Source organism: Chrysemys picta, chromosome 5 (assembly GCF_011386835.1).
Source record: "Chrysemys picta bellii isolate R12L10 chromosome 5, ASM1138683v2, whole genome shotgun sequence".
Lineage (NCBI taxonomy): Eukaryota > Metazoa > Chordata > Testudines > Emydidae > Chrysemys > Chrysemys picta.
In genome coordinates, this window is record NC_088795.1 from 59,544,959 (window position 1) to 59,568,664 (window position 23,706).

The 23,706-nt window shown below is 39.6% G+C and overlaps 1 protein-coding gene across 8 annotated transcripts in view; it reads right to left on the minus strand.

Annotated features, from left to right (window-relative positions):
* Positions 1-23,706, minus strand: part of LRBA (LPS responsive beige-like anchor protein) — a 551,104-nt gene that overhangs the window by 448,490 nt on the left and 78,908 nt on the right. For all 8 annotated transcript variants that reach the window (XM_065597797.1, XM_065597794.1, XM_065597798.1 and 5 more), the window contains exons 11-20: positions 22,852-22,985; positions 20,061-20,169; positions 19,778-19,930; positions 16,827-16,995; positions 14,871-14,950; positions 12,369-12,431; positions 10,089-10,186; positions 4,435-4,527; positions 2,553-2,661; positions 1,919-2,000 (exon numbers count right to left, since the gene is read on the minus strand). In XM_065597797.1, the coding sequence (XP_065453869.1) occupies positions 1,919-2,000; positions 2,553-2,661; positions 4,435-4,527; positions 10,089-10,186; positions 12,369-12,431; positions 14,871-14,950; positions 16,827-16,995; positions 19,778-19,930; positions 20,061-20,169; positions 22,852-22,985 (1,090 nt within the window). The remainder of the gene's footprint in view (positions 1-1,918; positions 2,001-2,552; positions 2,662-4,434; positions 4,528-10,088; positions 10,187-12,368; positions 12,432-14,870; positions 14,951-16,826; positions 16,996-19,777; positions 19,931-20,060; positions 20,170-22,851; positions 22,986-23,706) is intronic.

Below are 23,706 nucleotides of genomic sequence, written 5' to 3' on the forward strand. Positions count from 1 at the left end.
CAAAGATGCATCTAAGTAAAGAAGAAATATATTGCTTCCTTCTTCCAAAGACTTCCATGACTATTCCTCTTCAGTGGGATTTTCAGACAGGGGCACTCCCAGAAATTTTTCACATGGTACACACAAATTTAATTTAGCCACCCATATTTGGCCCAGCTTACCCTCCATCATGATTGCAGGGGTGCACAGGCCAAATTTCAGAGAGTAGCATTGCAAGCTGGCATGTGGGGTTGTGTGCCACTCAGTTTGGGGGCCCTGGAGCAAACTGCCCCTTTTGCCCCTGCCAATGATATGCACCGTGCACACGGCTGCCGGCACCACTGTTTACAAATGCATTCAGTGTTGGCCTAGTTCACAGTGGGAGTGGAGTTAGGCCATTATCTAAAATGTTGGAATTAATGATGATTAGGGTTTAATAATCTAATACCTACTGATGACTGGTTTAAAAGGAAATATCAGTATTTACTGACGATCTTTAAGAACTATGTTCTCTGGAAGACTAGGAAAATACCAGCTGATGAATCACGTTATAAAATAAACATGAAAGCCAGGTGTACTCTAAGTTTCTCTCTTTGAATATCAATTATACTGAATCAATAGAATGTTAAGGGTTTATTTTCAATCTTAAAAATAGTTTCAGTTGTAAAAACAATGAAAGTTTGAAAAAAATGGTCTCTGGTGAATTTTTCACCCCCTATATACACACATTGGTTTGTACAGTACTTTTTGGGGGAGGGCAGAACAGAGACACACATTCTGATTTTTGGGAAGTGGGGTTGGTAAGAAAGCCACAGTTTTTATTACTTTAAGAAAAAACTGAATGAATTTTGAAAACAGACAAAATAGGTCAGAATTTATTTCTAGTCACTTTCACAGTTTCAATTCAGCTTCTAAATTAAAGTTTCAAAAACATTTTCCCTATTTAATAAAATATAAGCACTGACCTCATGAGTGCGTTCAGGAAAAAGTTACCATTCCTTACATGCCTGAGTGAGTCCAGACTCCTAGGTAACAGTTCTAGGAAGTCTGTGTTAATCTAACAGGGACTCTGTCAACTTGAATGAACTGAGTATATGGGATTTAGAAACAGACAACTCAACCCATCTCTATCCCACCAAGATGACACCATTAATTCTCACTCCCTACATTGTAAGCTTCCTGGAAGATGTAGTCAATGTCCCCTAAACACAGGTCATTTTCCTCCAACTTTATTTTCCTTCCCCAGACTCTGAAGATAAAGATATCTCCATCTTTATACTATTAAATCACAATGCAACTTTAAAAGTGAAAATTTAAACTTATCCATGAATAATGGAATACCATAACTTCATTATATATCACAAACACATATCTCAAGAACAGAAATTTGTCCTTCATGGAAGTTCTTAAGAAATCTAAAGTCTCAAATCAGGATTTTTTTCCTACACAGAAAGTTACCCTAAACAATATAGTAAGCAGATACATTTCTTCCACTCCAAATCTGGAGTTTCTGCACTGAACGTAATTTAAGATGAATGTTATTTCCATACGTCATGTAATTTAGTCTGACATCACTAAATAACACAATCAGAATTGCACTGAAACCTGAAAAGGTATTAAATTAAAATACTCTGGGCATAAAAATCTTGAAAAAACATCTCATACCATCACCACCACATAAAAAAAAGGGGTCAGTACTAAATTACGTATACATTTAGACACAAAACATCTTTCAAAAAGCAGGAGACAGGCATGTTTCCCAATTAACTCCAACTAAACATGCATTATCTCCCCTCTTGCATGAATGATTCTGTAAAACTAACAGACCACAATTCAGACTGCTGAACATAATTAATAAGCTGTTTTTTTGTTTTGTTTTTTTAATTACAAACATTTTTAGCTTAACAGTGATGTAATTTAAAAGATATATAATGCTTACGAGGATTTTGTATCTTCACTGTTGAATCTGGGTCAGGATGCTGTTTATGTATTACTTGAGTGCAAATTTGTTCAATAAGAATCTGGGGGAAGGAGGAAGAAACAGTGTAAGAACAGCTATTTAATCTTCACTAAAAAGCTTGCTGGAGTATGGTTGATCCCCTTGCTTATCATAAGGTTTTCTACAGTACCCATCATATCATCTTAGTGCTAAAATTGTACTGAAGTTTCCTTGTCATAGGTTTTAGTAATTGAATCAATCTTATTTTTAACACCAATTTTCGCATTTTCTGAGACACACAATTGGTATTTTAATTATAGTGGAAGAGTTCCCCTAAATTTAATCAAAGTTACAACAACCTTAAGCCATGATATCAAGTGGAATGAAGCTCTCAGATTAAAAGTATGTACTTTGATTATTTAATTTAACAGTTATTTTTAAATGATTCACAATGAGCTACTTCTATAAGTAAATTAAGCAGAACTTCCAAAGTAGTAAGCTTCAGAAAACTTTACTGCATCCATAGCTAAGTTTCTAGCATCATCTGGAAAATATCAGCACAAATATGCAAGCAATTTTATAATATCTTCTAAGTAATTAGGAAGATTGGATTCTAACTACAGTCTATTACTACCTCAAACAGGACATTGTACGTGGTCATGGTGATTAAGCCTGTATGAAGCATCAGCCTTTCAGCCAGCAAAGAGAATAATCCATGTCCAAGCATGACTTCAGCTTTTCTCCTAAAATAACACAGAAAGGCAGATAAAGTAAATTAGGGCATCTCTAACTTGTTAGGTATGTGTACACCAGAGCAGTGCTAAATTGGTGAAAGTGTTTCAGCATTTTATTTTGTAGCCTCTCGGTTCTGGGGAAGTTGGGACACAGGAACCCTCATCTGCCAAAGGTAACAATCAAGCCGCCCATTGGGGCCTGCTGAAAGCATGACTACTGGATGGTTCAGTCTCTGAGCCTCTGGGTATTTCTACACTGCAATCAGAACTGTGGCTGCAGCACATGCAGACCTATCCAAGCTAGCTAGCGCAAACAATCGCACTGAAGCCACAGCAGCACACGTCAGCCACTCAAATACATGCCCAGAGTCCTGGGTATCCAGCCTGTGCTGCTGTGCTCTCACTATTACTGACATTTAAACTAGCAAGACCAAAGCTAGGGCAGGTATGTCTACACATGCTGCAGTCACACCTCTGACTACAATGTTGACACAGCCTGTGACAGGGGCCACTTACACATTGTGTGCCAACATCCTACCACCAGACCAAAAAGCTGGACCCAGACCTTGCGGGACCCTTGAAAATGATATAGGGAAGAGCATAACCCTCTCCATTCAGCTCACAAAGATTATTTGACCATGAGCATTAGCTGATAATTATGTTAACTACAGTTGCAGCAAAGTCCACTCTTTAAATAAATTGGTGGAAACTAGTGTTGCACTTTCTGCTGCAATTGGACAACTATAGAACTTCCAAGATCAACAATAAATGCTGAGGGCCAGTGTTTCAAGACAAAAATTGAAAGACCTATGTAAAGTTCATTCTCCTTGCCACTTCTCAAGGTGGATGTCCTAATTACAGACAGATGTCTGTAGGTTAACAGAGACCAGGTGGCTACATATCTGTGTTCTGGGTGGCTGAGGCATAAGAAAAGGGGAGCAGCAAAAATAAATTAGGATGGATTAATTTTAAAGATAAATCTAGAGTTACCAACCCAGTTTAGGTGGCTTAAGAATCTCTTACTTTATTCATCTTCACTATAAAGTTGGCAAGAACATCAAAGTGAATATTTACAGAAATGTTTCTGCTGTATGCCCAACAAAAAATCCTAAATACCGATGTGTTTTGGATCTGAGCTCTGGCAACATCAACTCATTAACTTAAAGTTTTAAATCACATAACCGGTCAGAGGTACTTTGTTATGCATATAGCAAAAATGCTGGGTTGCAAATACTCACATTAATGTTTTTGCCAATTTTAAAATAAAGATAAAATAAGACACTTAAGATACCTTAAATTGAGTCCAGAGTTGGTAATATTTGTTGCTAATCTCGCTATTCTAATTGTTACTATATATTTAGTTGGAACTATGCAAGCAGGTTGTGTTAAAAATATAAACCTATAAACTAGGGTGACCAGATGTCCTGATTTTATAGGGACAGCCCCGATTTTTGGGTCTTTTTCTTATATAGGCTCCTATTACTCCCCCACTCCCTGTCCCGATTTTTCACACTTGCTGTCTAGTCATCCTACTATAAACTGACATGTCACAAATCACTAGGCAAGCTTGATGGGAGAGCCTTTTATGATGCTATGACACAATTGTAAGTAATTCCACTAGATAGGGAACGGATTATAAAAAACAAATTGAATGACACTGAAGAAAACAGTACCTACCATGGGCTGAAGTGTGTATTCTGGATGCATGCCAACAGAACACTTTAAATATGTATAACATATACAGAAACAGTACCTTTTCTTCAGATTTAAACCAGTACTTACTTAGGTGCTAGATGTTTTAAGAAGTAGCCCATCACTTTTAGAGCTTGTACCCTGATCCCTTCACTTTTTGATGCTAGAAGTTTGTAGACAACCCTAAATGAAAACAAACAAAACACCAAGATTGCTTGAAATAGCAACTAAGAGAGAGTTTCCACACTGACAAATTAACTGAAGCACACTGCAAACAAGTTTGTACCTTGGTTGAAATTAAAGTGACAGATATTGATAAGCTTTACAAATATGGTATGACATTTTCCTAAATTATGTAGTACTTTGTACTAAAATTTTAAAGCTATATTTGGGAATTTTGAAATCCAAATTCTGTCAGAGTCCCTAAAAGTGTCAATTGATATGAAAACAGTATCTGTGAAAAGGTCATTGTAATTTCAGTACTCAAATCTGTCTTTAGCTGATATCTCACTCAGGCTACAGTACAGAAAAGCAAACAAATTATGTTTGTTGTACCGTCAAGACAGCTAGCTACAGAATAGCTGCAAAAAGCTTAAGTTTCATAATTGGGTGGACATTTGCTAACAGTATTAGTATTTGACATTTGTATCCCTTGCTAGTCCTTTATGACAGCTTTCAGAAGGATGGCAAAAAAACTATGTCAGCTGGCATTCTTTTCATTACACTTATACCGGTTTCCTTAGATTATTTAATTAAAAAAACACAGTTAATGAAAAAACACATTAGAATCTTAGCAAAGCTGTCTTACATACAAAATTGCATATGCACATATACTCCCCCTTCTTTCTGGAAGACAGAAGGTATTATTCCTCTGTCATTGATCTTTCTTCAGATCATACTGGCACTTAACATAAGGAAATCCCTATTAGCTCTGGAACATGCATTGTACCTTACGTTGGGTGACCATATTTTCCTATGCTGAATATGGGACACCTGGTAAAATTACTCTTATTCAAGTGAGTTCTACAGCAATCAATCAGAACTATGCAGTACAAACATTCAAATTAACATCAAGTTGACTGAGCCCCTGTTAAGAAGAAACACTGTAGCTGGATTATTTTTATTTACCTTCTTATCTTTAAGGCTTTAGGGTTCACACAGGGAGAAGTGTGTGTGTCACTTCTGGCTGTGTGTGTGTGGGGGGGGGAGAGGTGACACACACACCCCTACCTCCCCCCCCATACACACACACGCAGCCAGAATTGACACACACACACACCTACCCCTCTCACACATGGGGGTGATCAACTGACCCGACCATCCCTGTCCAGTGCTCTCCGCCATCCATGCCTGGCTGGGCCCCTGGGATGGACTCGCCTCTTCTGATACCTGGTGCCGCAACTTCCCATGGCAATATGTGGGGGGAAGGGGGCACGCACCCCCTCCCCAGATTTCTGCCAGGGTTCACACCAGAATGTGGCAAGCAGCAGCCTTTTGGCGCTGTGCGGGAGGGAAGGGATGGGAGCTGCTTCCAGATGCTGGGGGGAGAGGGGGTATAGGATGACCTGGCCCATGTCTTTGCTTCATCTTCCCCACCCCATCCCGGCTGGAAGCAGCTTGTCCCTTCCTGCCCGCACACTGTCGAAAGGCAGCAAATACCCCCAGGCTGCTGCTGGCCACTGACATAACCCAGCTGCCCCCTGTGCCATGGCTACAGAATGGGCAGGAAGGGGTTAAGCCCTAAGAATAATTATGCATCAGGGTCCAGGGAACCTGACTGCAGGAACTTCAGCAAACCTGGCCAGAGAGATGACTCAGCAGGGGAGAGTTCCTAGGGGACGAAGCAGCCCTGCGCCCCCTGGGGTCAGGACACAGGGGCGGGGGGCAGGTGAAGAGGGTGCTAAGCCCCTGCCCTTGGGGCTGCTGTGGAGCCTGCAGGTTTGGGGTGTGAACAGGCTGGAAATTGCTTTCCCTCCCTCACCCCAACATTCCGGAGTTTAGCTGAGGGGCAGAGAGGTTCCCCCATGCCAGGGCTTTGGCACATGCAGAGCTTGGCTCCTCCTGGCCAGCGCCCTGGGCCGGAGGGTCTTGGGCCTTCCCGGGGTGCCAGCCCAGCCAGAGGCAGTGGGGGAAGGAAGGAGCCTGCCAGCTAGGCTGTTGGTGAGCTGAGCACTCTAACCAGGGGGCTGGTTCTCTGAACAGCGCTGGGAGTGGGATGCACCCTGCTGGGGGGCATATAAAAGAGCAGCAGGGCTGTGGGAGCGAAGGGGCAAAGTAGGGAGAGGACGGTGAGAGGGGGAGAACATAAAGGGCCAATGGGTGGGCAGCAGAGCTGACATGTAGCTGGCCGCTGCCTGGCACCTGCCCACACTCACCAGCCACCGCAGCTCACAGCACACAGCCAGCACTGGCCAGAAATGGGACGGGGGCTTGCTGAGGGACCAGCAGGGGGAGCAGCCAGCCCCACATGCTGCATCTACACCCCGCCATGAGCCTTGCACATCCACCCTCATCGTCAACCACTAGACCCCTGTCCCTCATCACTGGTGGGCAGGCGGCTGACGAGCAGGGATCCAGCCAAGCAGGGTTCACGCCAGCATATGGCTAGCAGCAGCCAGTACTGATTGGGGCGGGGGGTGGGGGGAGGGGCAGAAACTATGGGACAATTTGTCCATTTTTTAGAAAAAGTCGGAACACCTGCGGGAGGACTAAAATGCAGGACTGTCCCTTTAAAAACGGGACATCTGGTCATCCTAACCTTACAATACCTGCTCAACGGAGAAAAAAGGATGGTTAGCACTGAACAATCCATTGTTGTTAGAATCTCACATAATTAAAAGTGACAACATGCAAATATACTGATGAGAAATCTATGTGCAAAATTTCCAAGTTTTACTCCAGAGCATACATCTATATTTGAACTTCTCATTCAAAATTTTTACTGGAAAACAAGCACCACTCACGTTTCCATCTCAGCTAGCACTCAATCAATGCCCCAGTATGTTGCTAAAGGGCAATATGCTGCATCCTTCATATGAGATACAAATTGACACACTGAGCACTTTTTTAAATAATTAAGAAAGGAATAAGCAATGTCTAATTTTTAGGTCACACAGAGAGTAACATACCAAAAACACCTATATGAAAATATACCAAAGAAATAAATGCCGGAACTAGAAAATGCCAGAATTAAGATTGCCCATGCAACCATGATCTTTAGATGGTCACTTACTATTTTTCCCTACAGGACCTATACCTCACTCAGTGCACAATAAGGATGGGGGCTCAAGGGATAGGTATATATTAATTATTTCTTTTTATCCTCATCATTAGGCATGCGGCTCCTGCCACCTTCTCAGAAATGGCTAAATCTTTCCAAATAAAACAATTCAGCCTGAGGCAGACACCGGACATAAAAAACTGTAGCCCATATAATTAAAACTTAGCAACGTTATAAGCAACTGAAAGCAGTCTCCTAGCAGAAAGTGTTAAGTATAGACACTCTGCCAGCTGATAATGACTGGTCTGGTGGCCATGCCCTCTGGACACTAATATACTACAATAAATAATTAAAATTGTGTCCTGAGAGGATAAATTCTGTTCTCGATTGTACACTTAATATCAATATAAGATTGCTCCAATGTCATCATCACCATCGTGACGTACTTACAACCGATGTGATTTTAGTTTGGTTGTCTTTGGTATTCACTAGATCTCCTGAATTTGCATCAACCACACTTGGCTTCTGTCCAGATGAGATAAGCTCTTAATAGTTTTTATGGATTATGTAATTCCTTAATGTTCCATGAAATTATATTGATTATGAGAATGCAGATGATAAAGTCCCCCAGTCTGTACAGTGAACATTTTGGGCCGTGTGCCTCTTTTTATGAAAATACATTTTTAGAACTTTAAGGGAAAAATTCATAAGCATTTCTACTAGTATCAGAACTAATGAAAAGGACAATATTACTTAACATAGAAATACCTGGCTGTTGATACTTTTAAGAACAGAACAAAGTAGACTGTTTTGTTTACACACCCAAACCCTCCCAATAAATTTATTCCATAACCTCAGCTGCCCCCAACACACCCAAACAAAGAAAAAAGTCTCCCCTTCTCTTCAGTACCAGAATCAGAGGGTAAAGAGTCAGCAGCGATTCAAATCCAAGCAACACAAAAAATGATTTTAACCTGGGTGAAGCAGCTGTGAATGTAACTAGCTAGGCAGGTGGGATATCATCAGCAGAGTACAAAAGATGGAGGAAGATAACACAGCCCAATTTTCTCTATCCTTACAAGATGCCAGCTTACAAGACACCATCAGGACTATCCAGTATCATGGAAAACATTAAACTTCCATATAGGTTATTTCTGAGCTAATATATGTTATTTTTTAATTTTAAGAAAAGACACCCAAATATTTATACAGCCTGTGTGAGGAAAAAAATTAATTTTATTTTAAACATGGAGAGAAAGTATCATTTAACTCAGCTTTTTAAATTTTCAGATCAATTGCACTAGACATATAATCAGCCAGTTAAATGGCTGGAGACAGTACAGGAGTAAGGAATATAACAAATGAGACAGAAAAACAAAGATTTCTCACAGTCGACTCACTATTCATACTGAGCTGCCCCTATGCTACTTAATAAAAAGAAAAAAGTTTATTGCCAGTTGAAGTAAAAACAAATACAATACGTTAGAGACCTGACATGGCATTCAAATACTTTATTATTTAGAGTTTTTATTCGTTTCCCAAAACATAATATTACCATACAAATGAAGTCAAAGCTGAACAAAACAGATGAAATAACTAGCACTGAGAAGAGGGTGGAAACAATTATGAACATGACTGCATGATTCTTGACATAGGGGAACTGGGGGGAAAAAGTAAAACCCAGGATTAATCAGTAGTTGCAACAAAATGTATGAATTGAGAATACACCTTTATATAACAAGTGAATTACTGCTGTAAGTACCCTTCTAGGAACAGTTCTTATATTTGGTTGTATGCTCACACTTTCCCCTGATATCCACACAGGATTCATTTTAAATTAGAAAAGTTCAGTTATCAGGCCACCCATTGAGAGCACAAAATAAAATCAAAACCGTAATTTAATGGCATTTTCCTAACAACAATTCTTCTACTGGGCTTTACTAGAAATAGCATGTCATAGCTCCTTTCCTCAACTACTACTATCCACTCAGCATACCATGAAACAGCATTTCTCAACATATTGAGCATGGCCTACAGGTAGACAGAAGTTGCCAACAGTAGGTTACACACCATAGGGTGGGGGAAGAAAAGGGGGAAAAAGAAAAAAAAAAAGAAAAAAAAAAACTTTTCAGTAGTGAAAAAGCTAACAAGGATCAGAAGAAATCTGTTAGCTAGTTTAGCTGGAATTGTCCCATTAATAAATTCTCAATGAATTGACGTGGAAAGGGAGGTTTCAGGCTAGATGTTAATGGATGATGATTAACATAGGAGTATAGACTAACTCAAACTGACTACTACTTGTCAGAGCATGACTGACAGCTTGGAGGCATTAACAATTCCTAAGTAATAAAACCAATGTGAACTCTGTCCAAGAGAACACCTGGACACAAAAAATCACCCAAAAGAAGGAGTTTACAGCTGTATTACTAGGACTGAAATGACTCAAAGTGGCGTGGGAATTCCAGTGAATAGCAATATCGTCAAAATATTGTTCTCTTTTGCCTACGCATTAAATTTAACTTACCGTAATCCATTCCTCTGATCAAAAGCAGGAATCATAGAACTGGGATGCTCTGATGTCAGAGCAACAAGCAACTGCAAGACATCCATTAGATTGTCATCCTATTAAAAAATAAATCACAGAATTTGAATTTAAAAATTAAGTAGCTAAATTGCTAGATTAGAACATTACTGTAAATTTTAAAAGTCATTGCAAATAATTCAGTATGATCCAGGCCTTGGTTTTGGGCCAAGGAAGTTCTTTAGGTAGCAGCTGTAAACTGCAGAGCAGGGCCAGGGAGTCAGACCAGAATCCAAATAACTAGGCCAGGCTCAAAGGAGCCAGGAGAGAGTACTAAGGAACAGGAAAGGTACAGGGAAATTAAAGGGTCAACAAAAGTGAGAATGGATTAGGTAGAATTAGTTGATCTGTGCATAGTGGTGGTGAAGTTGCATTGTTTTGTATGTAGTGGGAAGTTTGTGCATGTGTGACAGGGAATGAACTATGCGGCAATTCCTCCCATGCACATTTATGTAAGTACACACACACACACACACACACACGTACGTACACACATACACTTCACCCATTCAGTGAATTAAAACAAAACAAAAACTAACAAAGCAAATTTTCCAAAGGGTGGCGGTTCATGAGATTTTTTTTTAAAGTTGTGGCCTATACTATGAAAAACTTTGAGAACTCATAGGCAATACTAAAAGTAGATAATTTAGGCTTATTACCTGTCTAGCAAAGGTTTTTTTTAGCAGTTTGTCTGAGGCATATACATTTAACCACAGCTTACGAATTTGTTCCAAGTAAATTGCTTTTATTTAAAGGTGACTTACGAAGAAATAAAATGCAACTTTTGTGCCCGTTTCTTATTCTTCGTGATATATAAAAAGCTACCTTCACAAATTTTTCAACAAAAATGTCCTGCTCATTTTACACATTAGACACTTGGGTCTTGTATATCCTGAAAGACTATGCACTTCTAAGGTATGGCAACATTATGACCTCACAGATGTCATGGCTGATTAGCATGATGAAGAGGGTAGGGCTATTTTCCTATGGCATGTTTAGAACATTTTGTTTTCTTTGTTTTGTTTAACACCTATGTTAATCGCTTGACAGAAAAAAAGATTGCTTCATTAAGGATTCAACAACCCTGGCTCTCAGTTTAGGCCACACAGGCTCATCTGGTTAAAATAAGAGGAAGAGTGGAAGGTTAACTCCTCCTTTCCATTTACAAAATTTGAATGAAAGCTCTGTGATGCGTTTCATTTTCAGGGTTTTTCTACATGGAGACTTCATGCATAGCAAGCCAGGATGTGAATGTACAAGCAGACTAACTTGCAGTAACTGGCCATATGGACTCTACTGCCATGCACAGAAGTTCCATAACATGCTTTGACTACAGAACTTTTAGTGAATGGTAGCAGAGTCCACACGGTCAGCTACTGCATAGCAAACTTGCACAGTGTAAATTCACATCCCAGCTTGCCACGCATTAAGTCTCCATATAGATAAGTCCTTAGCTGCTACCCAGATTGTCATTTCTGCATAAAGGAGAAGGATTGGATTGCTTATTTCATGCTGCACCCAAGCACACTCAATCCAGTACCAGAGTAGAGACTGTAGGATAAATATAGGTGTAAACACAAAGAAAAAATAAATCTGTACTGCTTGAAGTGAATTCAATTAATTCCTTATTTTACCCATTTCAAGCACCCTTAAAGAGATTAGTTCAGTTAGATTTATGGTCCCATTTTCCTTGTCTTTGATGTTACATCTGGCATAAAGTGCCTTTTCCTGGTGCTAAAATATGAAGATGCAGATATATCAATGGTAACCAATATTCTTTCGCAATTAAGTTTACAAGCTTCTCTTCGACTTCATTAACATTCTTATTTTTAATTCACATTTTCAATGTATTGTTTTATTTAAGAAGCAGAATAAAAACGGTGAAAAATAAAACCAAAAATATTACTTAGGTAGCATAAAATAAGGATTTTTTTAAGTCACTCTTGCCATCTGTTTTTCTGATTGATAGATCAGGTTGTTGAACAGCATAGGAAACTACTTTGACTTACTACCTTAATGAACCTCAATCTACTATTAAATATAGTGTTTAAATCACTACAGGATATTGGTAATTCAACACACTGCACTCTAGGTTTGGACTATATTTGTTATTTCTTACTGCAGAGCCATCTTGTGGCAAGAGAGGATATTTTTATTTGAAAAAATTGTGAATAAATTTTCCTTGACTTACCAAGAATAGCAAAAAACAATACAAAAAGTTACCTCATGAATTGTGAGCAGATAATTGAGGATAGCCTGCAATTCATCTTCTTTCACTCCATAATCCTCAAAAAATAAAATTTAAATTGTATCTAGCAGCTTTCTTTCAAGACATAACAAAATAATTATTAAACAGCACTATACAAGACAGTATCATATAAAGCTGAACAGCTACACAAGATAGATTTATCTTTATCTAAGGTGCCATGACAGCTTCTAAGGCAGCGGTGGGTAAACTACAGTCCGCGGGACCCTCCTGCCCGGCCCCTCAGCTCATGGCCCAGGAGGCTAGCCCCAGGCCCCTCCCCTGCTGTTCCCCCCTCCCCCACAGCCTCAGCTCACTGCACCGCCGGCGCAATGCTCTGGGCAGCGGGGCTGCGAGCTCTTGCCAGGCAGCGCAGCTGCAGAGCCACAGCCTGACCCGGTGCTCTGTGCTGCGCAATGGCATGGCTGGCTGCAGCCGGATGGTGCGGCTGCCTGTCCTGATGCTCTGGACGGTGCAGCTGTAGCACCACCAGCCAACGATGCTCCAGGTAGCGCAGTAAGGGGGCAAGAAGTGGGGGGGGGGGGAATAGAGGGCAGGGGAGTTTGGGGTGGTGGTCAGAGGGCGGGGTTCTGAATAGGGGTCGGGGCAGTCAGAGGGCAGGGAATATGGGGTTGAATGGGGGCAGGGGTCCCGGGGGGCAGTTAGGAAGGAGGGGGGGTTGGATGGGGCAGGAGTTCTGGGGGGGGCCAGTCAGGAATGAGAGGAGGGGTTGGAAGGGGAAGCGGGGGTCAGTCGGGGCAGTCAGGGGACAGGGAGGAATGGATGGGGCAGGGGTCCCGGGAGAGCCATCAGGGGGCGAGAAGTGCGTGGGGGGGATCAGATAGGAGGCAGGGCTGGGCCACACCTGGCTGTTTGGGGAGGCACAGCCTTCCCTACCCAGCCCTCCATACAACTTTGGAAACCCAATGTGGCCCTCAGGCCAAAAAGTTTGCCCGCCCGCCTGTTCTAAGGTAACAGGTTCTCTGCCTTAAAGGATTCAAAACTGAAGAATCTATGTTACAAAGTTGCCACCAAAAGTGGAAAGTAACATACAAAAATAGGGTAAGAGGTGACAATAGATGTATATGAAACAATAAGTGATCCACAGAAGGAGAACAGAGTTTCTTCTTATTCTCCCTCATAATAGCAGAGCAAACGGACATCCAATGAAGTTAAAAGGCAAATTTAAAGTAGTAAATACTTCTTTGTACAATGCAAAATTAACCTGCAGAATTCACTTCCACAAGATATTGAGGCAAAGAGCTTAGTAAGCTCCAAAAACAATATTAGACATTTATTATAGTCATCCCTACTAGAGCTCTCTGAGGCCTCATTTGTTTGTTTTAGTTTTTTTAAGTTTCAGCAAAAACTGTTGACTTGTTTCCATGAAAAATAAGTTGTTTTGCCCATGCTAAAACAGAAGTCTTACAACCATTTAATTGAGATGCACTTGTACCTTAATGTTTTGGAACAGAGTCTAGACATCTGGCAGGGTGTCACCCTGGCATCAGTACTTTTTTCTGACCCTGCAAAAAAATCTGCCTAAATTTGACCTACTTATAAGCTACTGGCGGGGGAAAAAAAGCAGCTTGCAAATGCTCAGTAAAGGCTCTTTAGAATTTAGTGGCTAAACCACGCAGAGGTTTCATCTGCTATTAGCATGCTCCAGCTAAGGGGCTGAGCAGGACTTTTGCTGCAATTGGTCCTCCCGGCTCCAGGGGACCAGAATTGAGAGCAGGGAGTCTGTCTCCTTGGCTCTCAGTACTTCTCCTCTGGTACGGAAGGAGCATGGAGGAGAAAGAAAGTATGATTCAAAATGTAGAGAGGTGACAAGTGTGGTGGAAAGTGAAGAGAAACAGACAGAGAACCTCTGGCTCAGGGGAGAGCATAGCACAGAGATACGAGCAGAAGGATTTATAACCACTAGAGAATGTTCCCCTCCAGAACCTAGAACTGAACCTAGGATTCCTGAATTTCAACAGTCCTCTGTTGTCTGGCAAATATTTGTGAAGCTGACTGGCAAACGGTGTTATCCTCTAATGGCTTGTCTGCATAAAGGATAACAGCCTTCTACAGCTAGTTATTCTGTCCACACTAATGCTTCTTCCGAAGCATCTGGTTCTGCCACGATTAGATTTAGGAGATTGAATCTCATCAAATAGAGAGTTCTTATGTTCCCCTTGGTGGAGGGGACTTCAAAAATTAACTACGTACCAACAGCTCTACTTTTGACAAGAAATAGTTTAAACAAACATTTATCAATTCATGCTACTTACATTAGCAGGCCAAATAGGAGGATCACCCTCAGTGTTGTTTCAAGTATCTTATTTGCTTACAAAAAAATCACCAAAATTTCAACATACTTTAAAGACTGTTAAGGTGATATACTGCAGTAGTACACAGCAGAGATGGAGTCAGTGTTACACATTTCATGGGAAAGGCAGCATGGACAATAGAATCTCCATTTATAGTCGCCTTACCTTCATCACTAGTTGTTTAATGAACATCAGTAAGAATGCTCGCAGAGATAAAATCTCCTTCTGATTAGGGCGTGGTCCATCTTTAAAAACATACAAAAAGATGGATATATTATACTATCCATCTACTGGATGTGAATTACTGATGGTTATCTTGTTACTAAAGCATATAATATATTTTTAATTTAAAAGTTTTGAAAAAAATGTAAGATATTTTATATTTTTATATGCCAGAGCACGATTTCAAATGCACTGATTTGCTTTGCTTCCCACAGGAAACACGTTACTACATGTTGTTTTAACATTTAATAGTGTAGTGAACTGACCACTAATTAAGTCTACAAGGTAAGGCTATGTCAAAGTTTTATAAAACCTTATATTAAAACTTCTTTTAATGCTTTTTCATTTAAATTAAAACTTTTGCAGTGTCTAAATCAAGCACTGAAACATCATGGATTGGGGTAAAAGAATGAGTTTAAGTTGATACTATAACTTTAAATTAGTATTTCCAGACTTTGATATTTAATTATTTTGTGTATGTTTGGTTTTTAAATAGAATTTCTACTTCAGCTCATTAATATTTTCAGGAGATGATTACACTATAGTATTAATCAATATAAAATGGCTTCTTCTGCTTGGGCTGCTACTAGCATATTATGGATAAATACATGGTGTTGTGAGGTATTCCTACACCTCTTGTATACAAATACTATCTTGCAAGTTAGAGAAACCCAATTTAGAGACCCAAGACTCTCAGAGAAGACTCTCTCCTTTCCCTCCCCAAATAATCGGTCACTGAAATATTTTAAAGATCCAAATATCATAGCTCCTTAAGCTATTCATTGTGTTAGCTACGCCTAGGGAGGGGGCAAATACAACCCCAATTTTAACAGAAGAATATACAAATTCAAACAACTCTATGAGGTCTTGTGTTGCACAAGTTTAACTACAGATGTGATTTTAAACCTATTTAGTTAAACTGGTGCAAGTTTGTGTAGATGCACTTTGGTTGAGTTTAAGAGTGCTTTGGTTCAATTTAGCTCAAATCAAAAATAAGCCATTCAACTGAAATAAAAGTATTCTACACAAACTTGCCCTAGTTTCACTAAATTAGTAAAGAAACATACCTTTAGGTAACCGGTTCAATTTTATGAGTAGACAAGTTCTTACTAACAAAAAATCTTCATTCCTTCCAGGGTTCAACACACTACCAAGCAAATGTAATTTCCCTTCCACAAATTTTGTTAGTGAATTTCCCTTGTTTGAGAAGTTGGTGGTACTGAGAGGAACAGGATTAAGGGGCCCCTGCTGGAGGACTGGCATGAGAGAACTTCCTGGGTACACCTATATTCCCTTCAGCTACCAGATCTCTCCGATCCCCATTCCCACCCTAGGCTGGTAACAAGGTAGCTGAGGAACTATGAAGAGCACAACTACCAGCTGGAGGCAACACCATAGGGAGTACACTACAACCCTTACTCCAAGAAAGGGTGATAGGAACTCCCAGAGCTCCTTATTCCAATTGGGAACAAAAGGCGGGGGGAAAGCATGGGGCTCCCCTTGCCCATCAGGAGTTAGGTTTCCATTCTGCCAGCTCCACAGTAGTGGGTCCCAGTATTAAGCATCAAGTCTCTATGTTCTGCGCTCATAAGAACATAAGAATGGCCATACTCTGCACTTTTATCATCATCCCCAGTATGATATATTCTAATAATGTACATAGATCCTTGGGGTTAGGGGCATATATTTATTCTCTTCAGGGTCTGGGGGGGGATGGGGGCAAAAAAGAAAGCACCAGATGGACAAAGCTGCTTGTTTGAACTGGTATGCTGAATCCTTCCACCAAATGAAATACTGCCTGGATCCCATCCATTCCACACACCACACAAAACCATGCACTTCAAGTGAAGTGGTTCAGAATGCTCATGTGTTGATGAACGGTGAGCAATGTATACATACCTACACCTTTTGGAGTAATACCACTGCGATCTTGAGGGTTCACGGCCCAGTAGTAATATTTTAAGGAGTGCATTACCAGAAGAACTGTCCCAACACGCCGAACTGCATTGTATATGTTAACAGTGCCAATGAACTCAGTAGACAGGTAAGTGTACAGGATCAGCTGAACCTACAACACCCAGTTAAGAACAAATTGAAAATGTTAGCTAGGATTTCACATACTCAACAGGGAGGTAAGTCAAAATGGTAGTAGATTAGGGAATTACATTCTTAATTTTATCTAGTTTAAAAAAATTCTAATGTAAAAAAGAGCAGAGTAAATGGAGATACTCACTAGGGTAGCTTCACCAAATAGTTACTAAAAACTCTTGATTTTACCACAAGTTTAATGATACTTAGTGTAATTCTAAATGTCCAAGCTTCTGGAGTCATGTGAATATGAGAGAATCTCATTTTAAAACACCACATTTTGGCTTTCATGGTTGTTGTGAAAAGAAGTTTGAATGTGTGAATCCCCCATTTTTTTCTTCCATCTCATCATTTCTGGGGGGCTTTTTTTTTAAATGCTTAGGGCTGGCAATATTGATAGCTACATCTAACTGCCAGAATAAAAAATGTATGTCACTGTCCTTCTCTGGAGCACAATGAAAGGGCAATAAAAAAGATTTCAGGTGCTACTGTTCCCTAATTGAAAAGTTCCTCTTCTGTGAAGTATCTATGTTATATAGTGCTATAGACATTAGTGCGTGTCTAAATCATACAAGGGACAATGACATTTTTACTGTTTTATTGCAGTGACATTTTAACAATTCCCATTTCAGTCAGAGCATCCAAAACATAACATGGTCTAATTTTTTTATTTTTAGAAGAGTCTTTAAAAATGGGTAAGGGTCCAAGCAACTCACTTTCCAAAACACAGCCTCTGACGCACTGTACAAAACTCACCCCCTTACTGGAGTTTGTTTCTATTTACAAAAAAGAGTAACAAATTCCAGCCCAATATTTTTCCTATAGTTTCTTATAGTGGCTGTTCCTATATTTTCTTCCTAAGGGAGGATCAGTCCACATCAATCTCGGACACTCTTATTGTGCACTAAAAATGCCTGCATGTGCTTTAGCTTAATAGCTTAGTTCGCTTTAAAGTGTACTAAGCTAAGGTGCCCACGTGCACTTGCAGTGTGCAGTAAGTGTCCACACGGGGAGTTAGTGCAGGATGTGCTGTAAACTCACACCCTATCTTGTACTAACTTCCTTGTAGACAAGCCCTTACTCTGTCTATATAGCCACTCCCACTCCCTTACATCCAGGATAGGGTTAATGAACACCATGTGTTCCAACAGAAGTTATCAGGAATCAATCAGCGGCTCTGCAAGTTCCAACATGATCAAAACAAAGTGAAGCAACAGCAAAAACCTGCCACCATCTTGGAAAGTGTTTACTTGTTCTTCTGTTTATGTTTGGCTAGAAAAAATTGACATACAGGGTGAACACTGAAAATGACAATACACAAAGAGCTGTCAAATGCATAAATCAAACTAAACAGGAAGAAAAACATTCTCTCTACTAGCTTTTCAATTATAGTTATCTTGAGTGTTACTAGAGTTTCTAGAAGTGGGATTTTCAAGTGGAAAGTATGCCCTTAATATGAAACAGTTTGTAAAGTTCATATAAACAGTTCATTATAAAGTTATGGTCTTATAGATTTGTATTGCTTATTTCCCTTTCTGCAAACATAAAAGATACTGCCAATGCTTTTATAAAGGCTTAATTTAGCTGTACCCATATTACATCATTCCTTCATGATGCTTCAAAACCTATTTGTATCTAACTTTGGCTCAGCTTATGGAATTCACCACAAAATGTCAAGTTTTTTAGCCTTGTGATGATGAAGGAGCTTTTAAGTGAATTTCATGCTCTTGAAATATGTCAGATTAAAAGCCATGAAAAATAAATTTTCCTTGTGTAGTTACAAAACAGGTGTAGCGCTGCCTGCAGCATCTTTAAAGAACCCTATACTATTTCCGTACTTCTCCCTGAGTGCTAAATTACTTGTCTTTTGTTCTATTAAGAGTTCAAAATAATCTTTGAGAGTGTTCTGGCTTCAATTTTGGCAAACTGTTATACCAGTATGGATTGGAAATTAGTACAGGCAAATATCTTTATGCCTTGATATACTTTATGTATATAGTAATTCTATAGTATTGCTGAGATGATATATCTTTGGTTTACATTATAGTTAAATCTGGAATCATTTGGCACCAATCCACTAAACTCCATTTCACACCACAGCAGAAGCGTAAGTTGGACAATACTATTTTAAAAGGCTGCTTAGTCAGTGAATGCAAATAGTTTCATGCTACTTATCCAGATCTTCAATTAGAACGTTAGCTATTCAGGCAGGGACCGTGTCAGCCTATGTACATACAGCATTTAGAACAATGGGGTCCTGATTGAAACCTTTCTCTGCAGGGTGGCTGGGCTTACTCTCTGAGAGAGGGAGACGATCTCGGCTATTCAGGAGGGCCTCAGAGTAGAGCTGCTACTCCTCTGGATCGAGAGGAGGCAGTTGGGGTGGTTCGGGCACCTTATAAGGATGACCCGGGGACACTTCCATTAGAACTCTACCGGGCACGTCCCACTGGGTGGAGGGCCCGAGGCTGACCCAGGACACGCTGGAGGGATTATAGCTCCCGGCTGGCCTGGGAATGCTGAGGAATCCCACAAGAGGATCTGGAACCTGTAGCAGAGGAAAAGGAGGTCTGGTCCTCCCTACTTTCCATGCTGCCGCCACAATCCTCAGCAGGAAAAGCAGCATAAAGGAAAAAGGAGGAGGGATCCTGATTGGGCCTTTGGATGCCACTTCATTAAGAACAGTATCATCATCATCATCACCACCACCATGTATGTTCTAACCTGAACGGATACATGATTAACAAAACCAAAATATTTACCTTTGCTGGTGTATGAATCCATATTGCAGGGTTAAGGAGAATGTGATCACACAGCTGTTTAAGCAAGGGAATCCCATTGTGCAAATTACTCAGGTATTTAGCAAATGCAAGGCATAGTTCTAGCACAACTCTGGTAACATGGACTTTGGAAGACTGTTTAAAAAAAAAAAGGCTTCTTTAGACTCATGTTTACAGAACTGTTTTTAAACTTCGACAATACAGAAAAATATTGGCAAAAGGATTCTGATAAGCTAACCTTAGCTCAGTAGTGATTTTGTTTTACCTTTTCAAGACAATGTCCTATCACAAGGAAGCCCTTACAGGAAAGCATCTGCTCTTGCATAGCAATGGAGTTCTTCAGCAACTCCATGATGAAAGCCAGCAAAGTAGAACTGAAAAATACAGTGTATTGAAATCAGTTTCTTAAAGAAATACCAGGTGTTTCAGAGAGTCATAGAAATGAGGTATTCAATTCCCTCACAGGAATATGTTCCCAGCTAAGCTCTTTCATCTTCCAGTATATAAGTACATTTAATACAACACTTAAATAGCTAAGTTAAGATTTGGAATAAAGTTAAGTTTAGAATTTGAAAACATTTAAGACTGCAAAGTTACAAGATGGTCAGTCTCCTAGTTTCAACTGGATTTTCTCTACCTCAAAACTTTGAACTTTGTGATACTTTTTGAATAGCAAAACACTCCTGAAACAACTTTTCACTGATTACTTCCAATTTTGAACCAGTTCTGCCATGCAATATATCTATGTTCCATTCCAACTGCCATTCTCTTGCTTTCCGACAGGCCAAATGATGCTGGCAACACTTCTGTTTAAAGCAGGACTAACTGCTTTGAACAACCCCTCTGTAGTCAGTGCCACTCCTTAACTGCTATGAAGTCTCATCAATTTTTGTGGCTGGAAGATCAGAGGTTGCAAAACAGAGCTGGAGCAAAGGAAAACTCGAAGATATGCACGTTTTTTTAGGTTTGAAGGTACTGAGGGGTGGAGGAAGAAATACACAAGAAGATTTTAGAACAGCAAAGATTTCTGCATTCAATGCAAAATATTAATGCAACATTAAGATTGTCCAGTTAAGCACTCAAAAATCATGAACGGAGAAGCAAAAAATTTGTCTTTTCTTTTTACTGTTCCACTGTGAAGATGAGCTCCAACTCTACCCCCACACCCCCAAAAAAAGTATTTTGGCTTGTTTTTCCCCCACGCCATCACAGAGACACTCATTTCTCTTGTAAGACCATGGTAAAAAACATTATGATGTTAGGTTGCAAACCGATATGCATTCTCTCCTTCTCACTGCTCCCACTAACTCACAACCTAGGAATCAGCACATGCCTTTAGAGAGGTGAAAAAGTTATACTTCATTTATCATTAATTAGTATATGAGCACATAATTAAAATGATCCTAAGGCCTAAATGCAAGAAGGTCATATAGTCAAACTTAGCTTTTGTATTTCCTGATTTTAGAGAACTTAACTGTGTAAACTTAATATTCCATTAGAAGGTTTTTGTACATAATTTTAGCATTTTTCTGCCTCTTTAAAAGAAAAAAATTCCATAGTTCTTTAACAGAGTGCACATAAAGGCCAATTAGTGCTTTGGTGTCAGTGAATACACACCATTAGACTTAAGCCCCTCGCTGGTTCAGGACTGGCTATCGCGTGTTAGTACTGTGGCTTACATACAAATTTTTGTACATATACATTAATTGGTATAAACCTTTATCATTGTACACATGGTTATAGAGTACTATAAATTGCACATTTATAAGTGTATAGCTTATTACTACTGAATTTATTTCTTTTAGACATGATTTTATAGGTCTTAACACAAGAGTCAAGTGGGAGAAAAAAATCAGTTTAGCAGTTGTGAAGTTACCAGCTTTTGAAGCTGACAAAACAACTTTATTAGTTCATATTTAAATTAGGAATTAAGGAGATTTTTAAAATGCCTAAAGGATTTAGGAGCAGAAATCAATGGGATTAAATCCTTTAGGCACTTTTGAAAATCGTACCCCAAATATGGATTTTTCTTCAAATATATGTCTCTCTCTTTATCAGTTTTCTAATGATCATGCCCAGAAGATAATTTACAGATAGTAATAACTTTACTAAATTAAAACCATTTTTAATCCAGGCAAAGGTACTAGCCCTCAGTAAAAGCTACATGTATGACTACTGCTATGGAAGGATATTGCTTCAGTTTCTCCTACACTCATCCCATAAAAATGAATTAGCCAAAAAGATAAATGTGTTTTGGAAAGTTTTGAGTTTGTAAAACAAGTAGTTCTAAAGGAAACTTTTTTGAAATGTTAACTACAGAGTGTACTATGAGTCCCTTACAATTTTAACATCCTTGACAACACATACAAAGCTTGAGTTAGCCTGGGCACATAACACATCTTTCAATCATCATGCACTATAGATCAGGATCATCAACTTATCTTCCATGGAGCTTCAAGAAGCTTCCCCCCCTGCCCCATTGACAGGAAAGAGCTCATGTAGATTTTTCATATTTCTAGTACCCCATAAATACATTACATAACTATAGCATGATGTGCATATTTGTTTTCATTTGTGCAAGTTTGCATAGAAAACATGGTGCCAATAATCTTCACCTCAGCTCAAGATCCTGTTCACATGAGGCTTAACAACTTCTGTCCTTGAGAACAGAAATAAAGCATCCAAATAATAGTGCTACAATTCCATTAGTTGGAGTTAATTCTTTGCCTAATAGCTTAACACAGACAGACATGGTTTCCAGTTTAACCTTCAGTTATTTTAACTGTATTTAGTAGAAGCTGTGCATTTCTGTCACTTAAGGCAGATGTAATCTTCAATTTATTGTGTTTATGTAGAGAAGCCTGACTTAAGAAGTTTTCCCTTTACTTGCTGCTATATCTTACTGGTGAAAAAAAAGAATTGTAAACCACAAGAATTCTTTACAACATAAGGTAGCTAGCTCTGTGGCCGTTTAAATTAAGCAAAAACCCATTTCACAAATTAAAATGGGTTGAAGTTAAAATGGAAGATGAAATGAGGTAGCCATATGTACTCACCAAACAGTTGTGTCAACTTGGTCCAAAGAATATTGCCTATGGTCTAACTGTGCAAACAGAGGGAAAAGTACCTGCACTCCTCCAATTGAATGCATAGCACTTTGGATAGAATGTGTTAGGACTGCTTTCACATCCTGACAAAGAAGAATTAAAAAGATTAAAACCTTTTCTAAAACCACTTTAAAACAGTTATCATTTGACTTAAATACTTAAGAGTATCTTTAATATAAAATCAGATTATTACCACACAAAGAAATTATTACAAGTAATGGCTGCTACTGTTGAGAGACAACCACAAAAAAGATGTCCCAGTCCCAGCCTGACCCAGAGTCTGGGATTCCTGTCTACTGTGCTGGTCCTCAAAGATGGCTTTAGATGGGCACATAGGTTGTGGCCAGCATCTAAAGCAAAACATGGTCTCTGGTAACAGAGGAGCTCCATAGCTTGCTGGCCCTTCCTTGAGTGCCCCTGTGCTCTCCCGAAGTGGAGGAGAGCAAGGTGTTAGAGGCCCTGGGATGGAAGAAGCAAGAGTTACAATAGAATGTCCTCAAGAAAAAACATTGCAGGGGGGTGGGTGGAATTTTTTTTTGAGGGGGGGAGGAAGAAAGAGGAAGAAGGCTGATTTTAAAGTTATTTTCTAAACTTTTGCTGTGTTTCTAAAAAAATTTCTGATGTAACCTTCCTGAAGAAGAATTTAATTGGGAATCTAAGAATGGAAAAATGAGCAAGTTCACTTAGGGAAGGGAAGGATGACATGGCTGTACACTGATGAGAAGTACAGTGCACAGGTGTGATGTATGATGTACAGGGCACAGGTGTGATGCAATGAGAAGCAGCAAAATTGTTTAGGAGAGG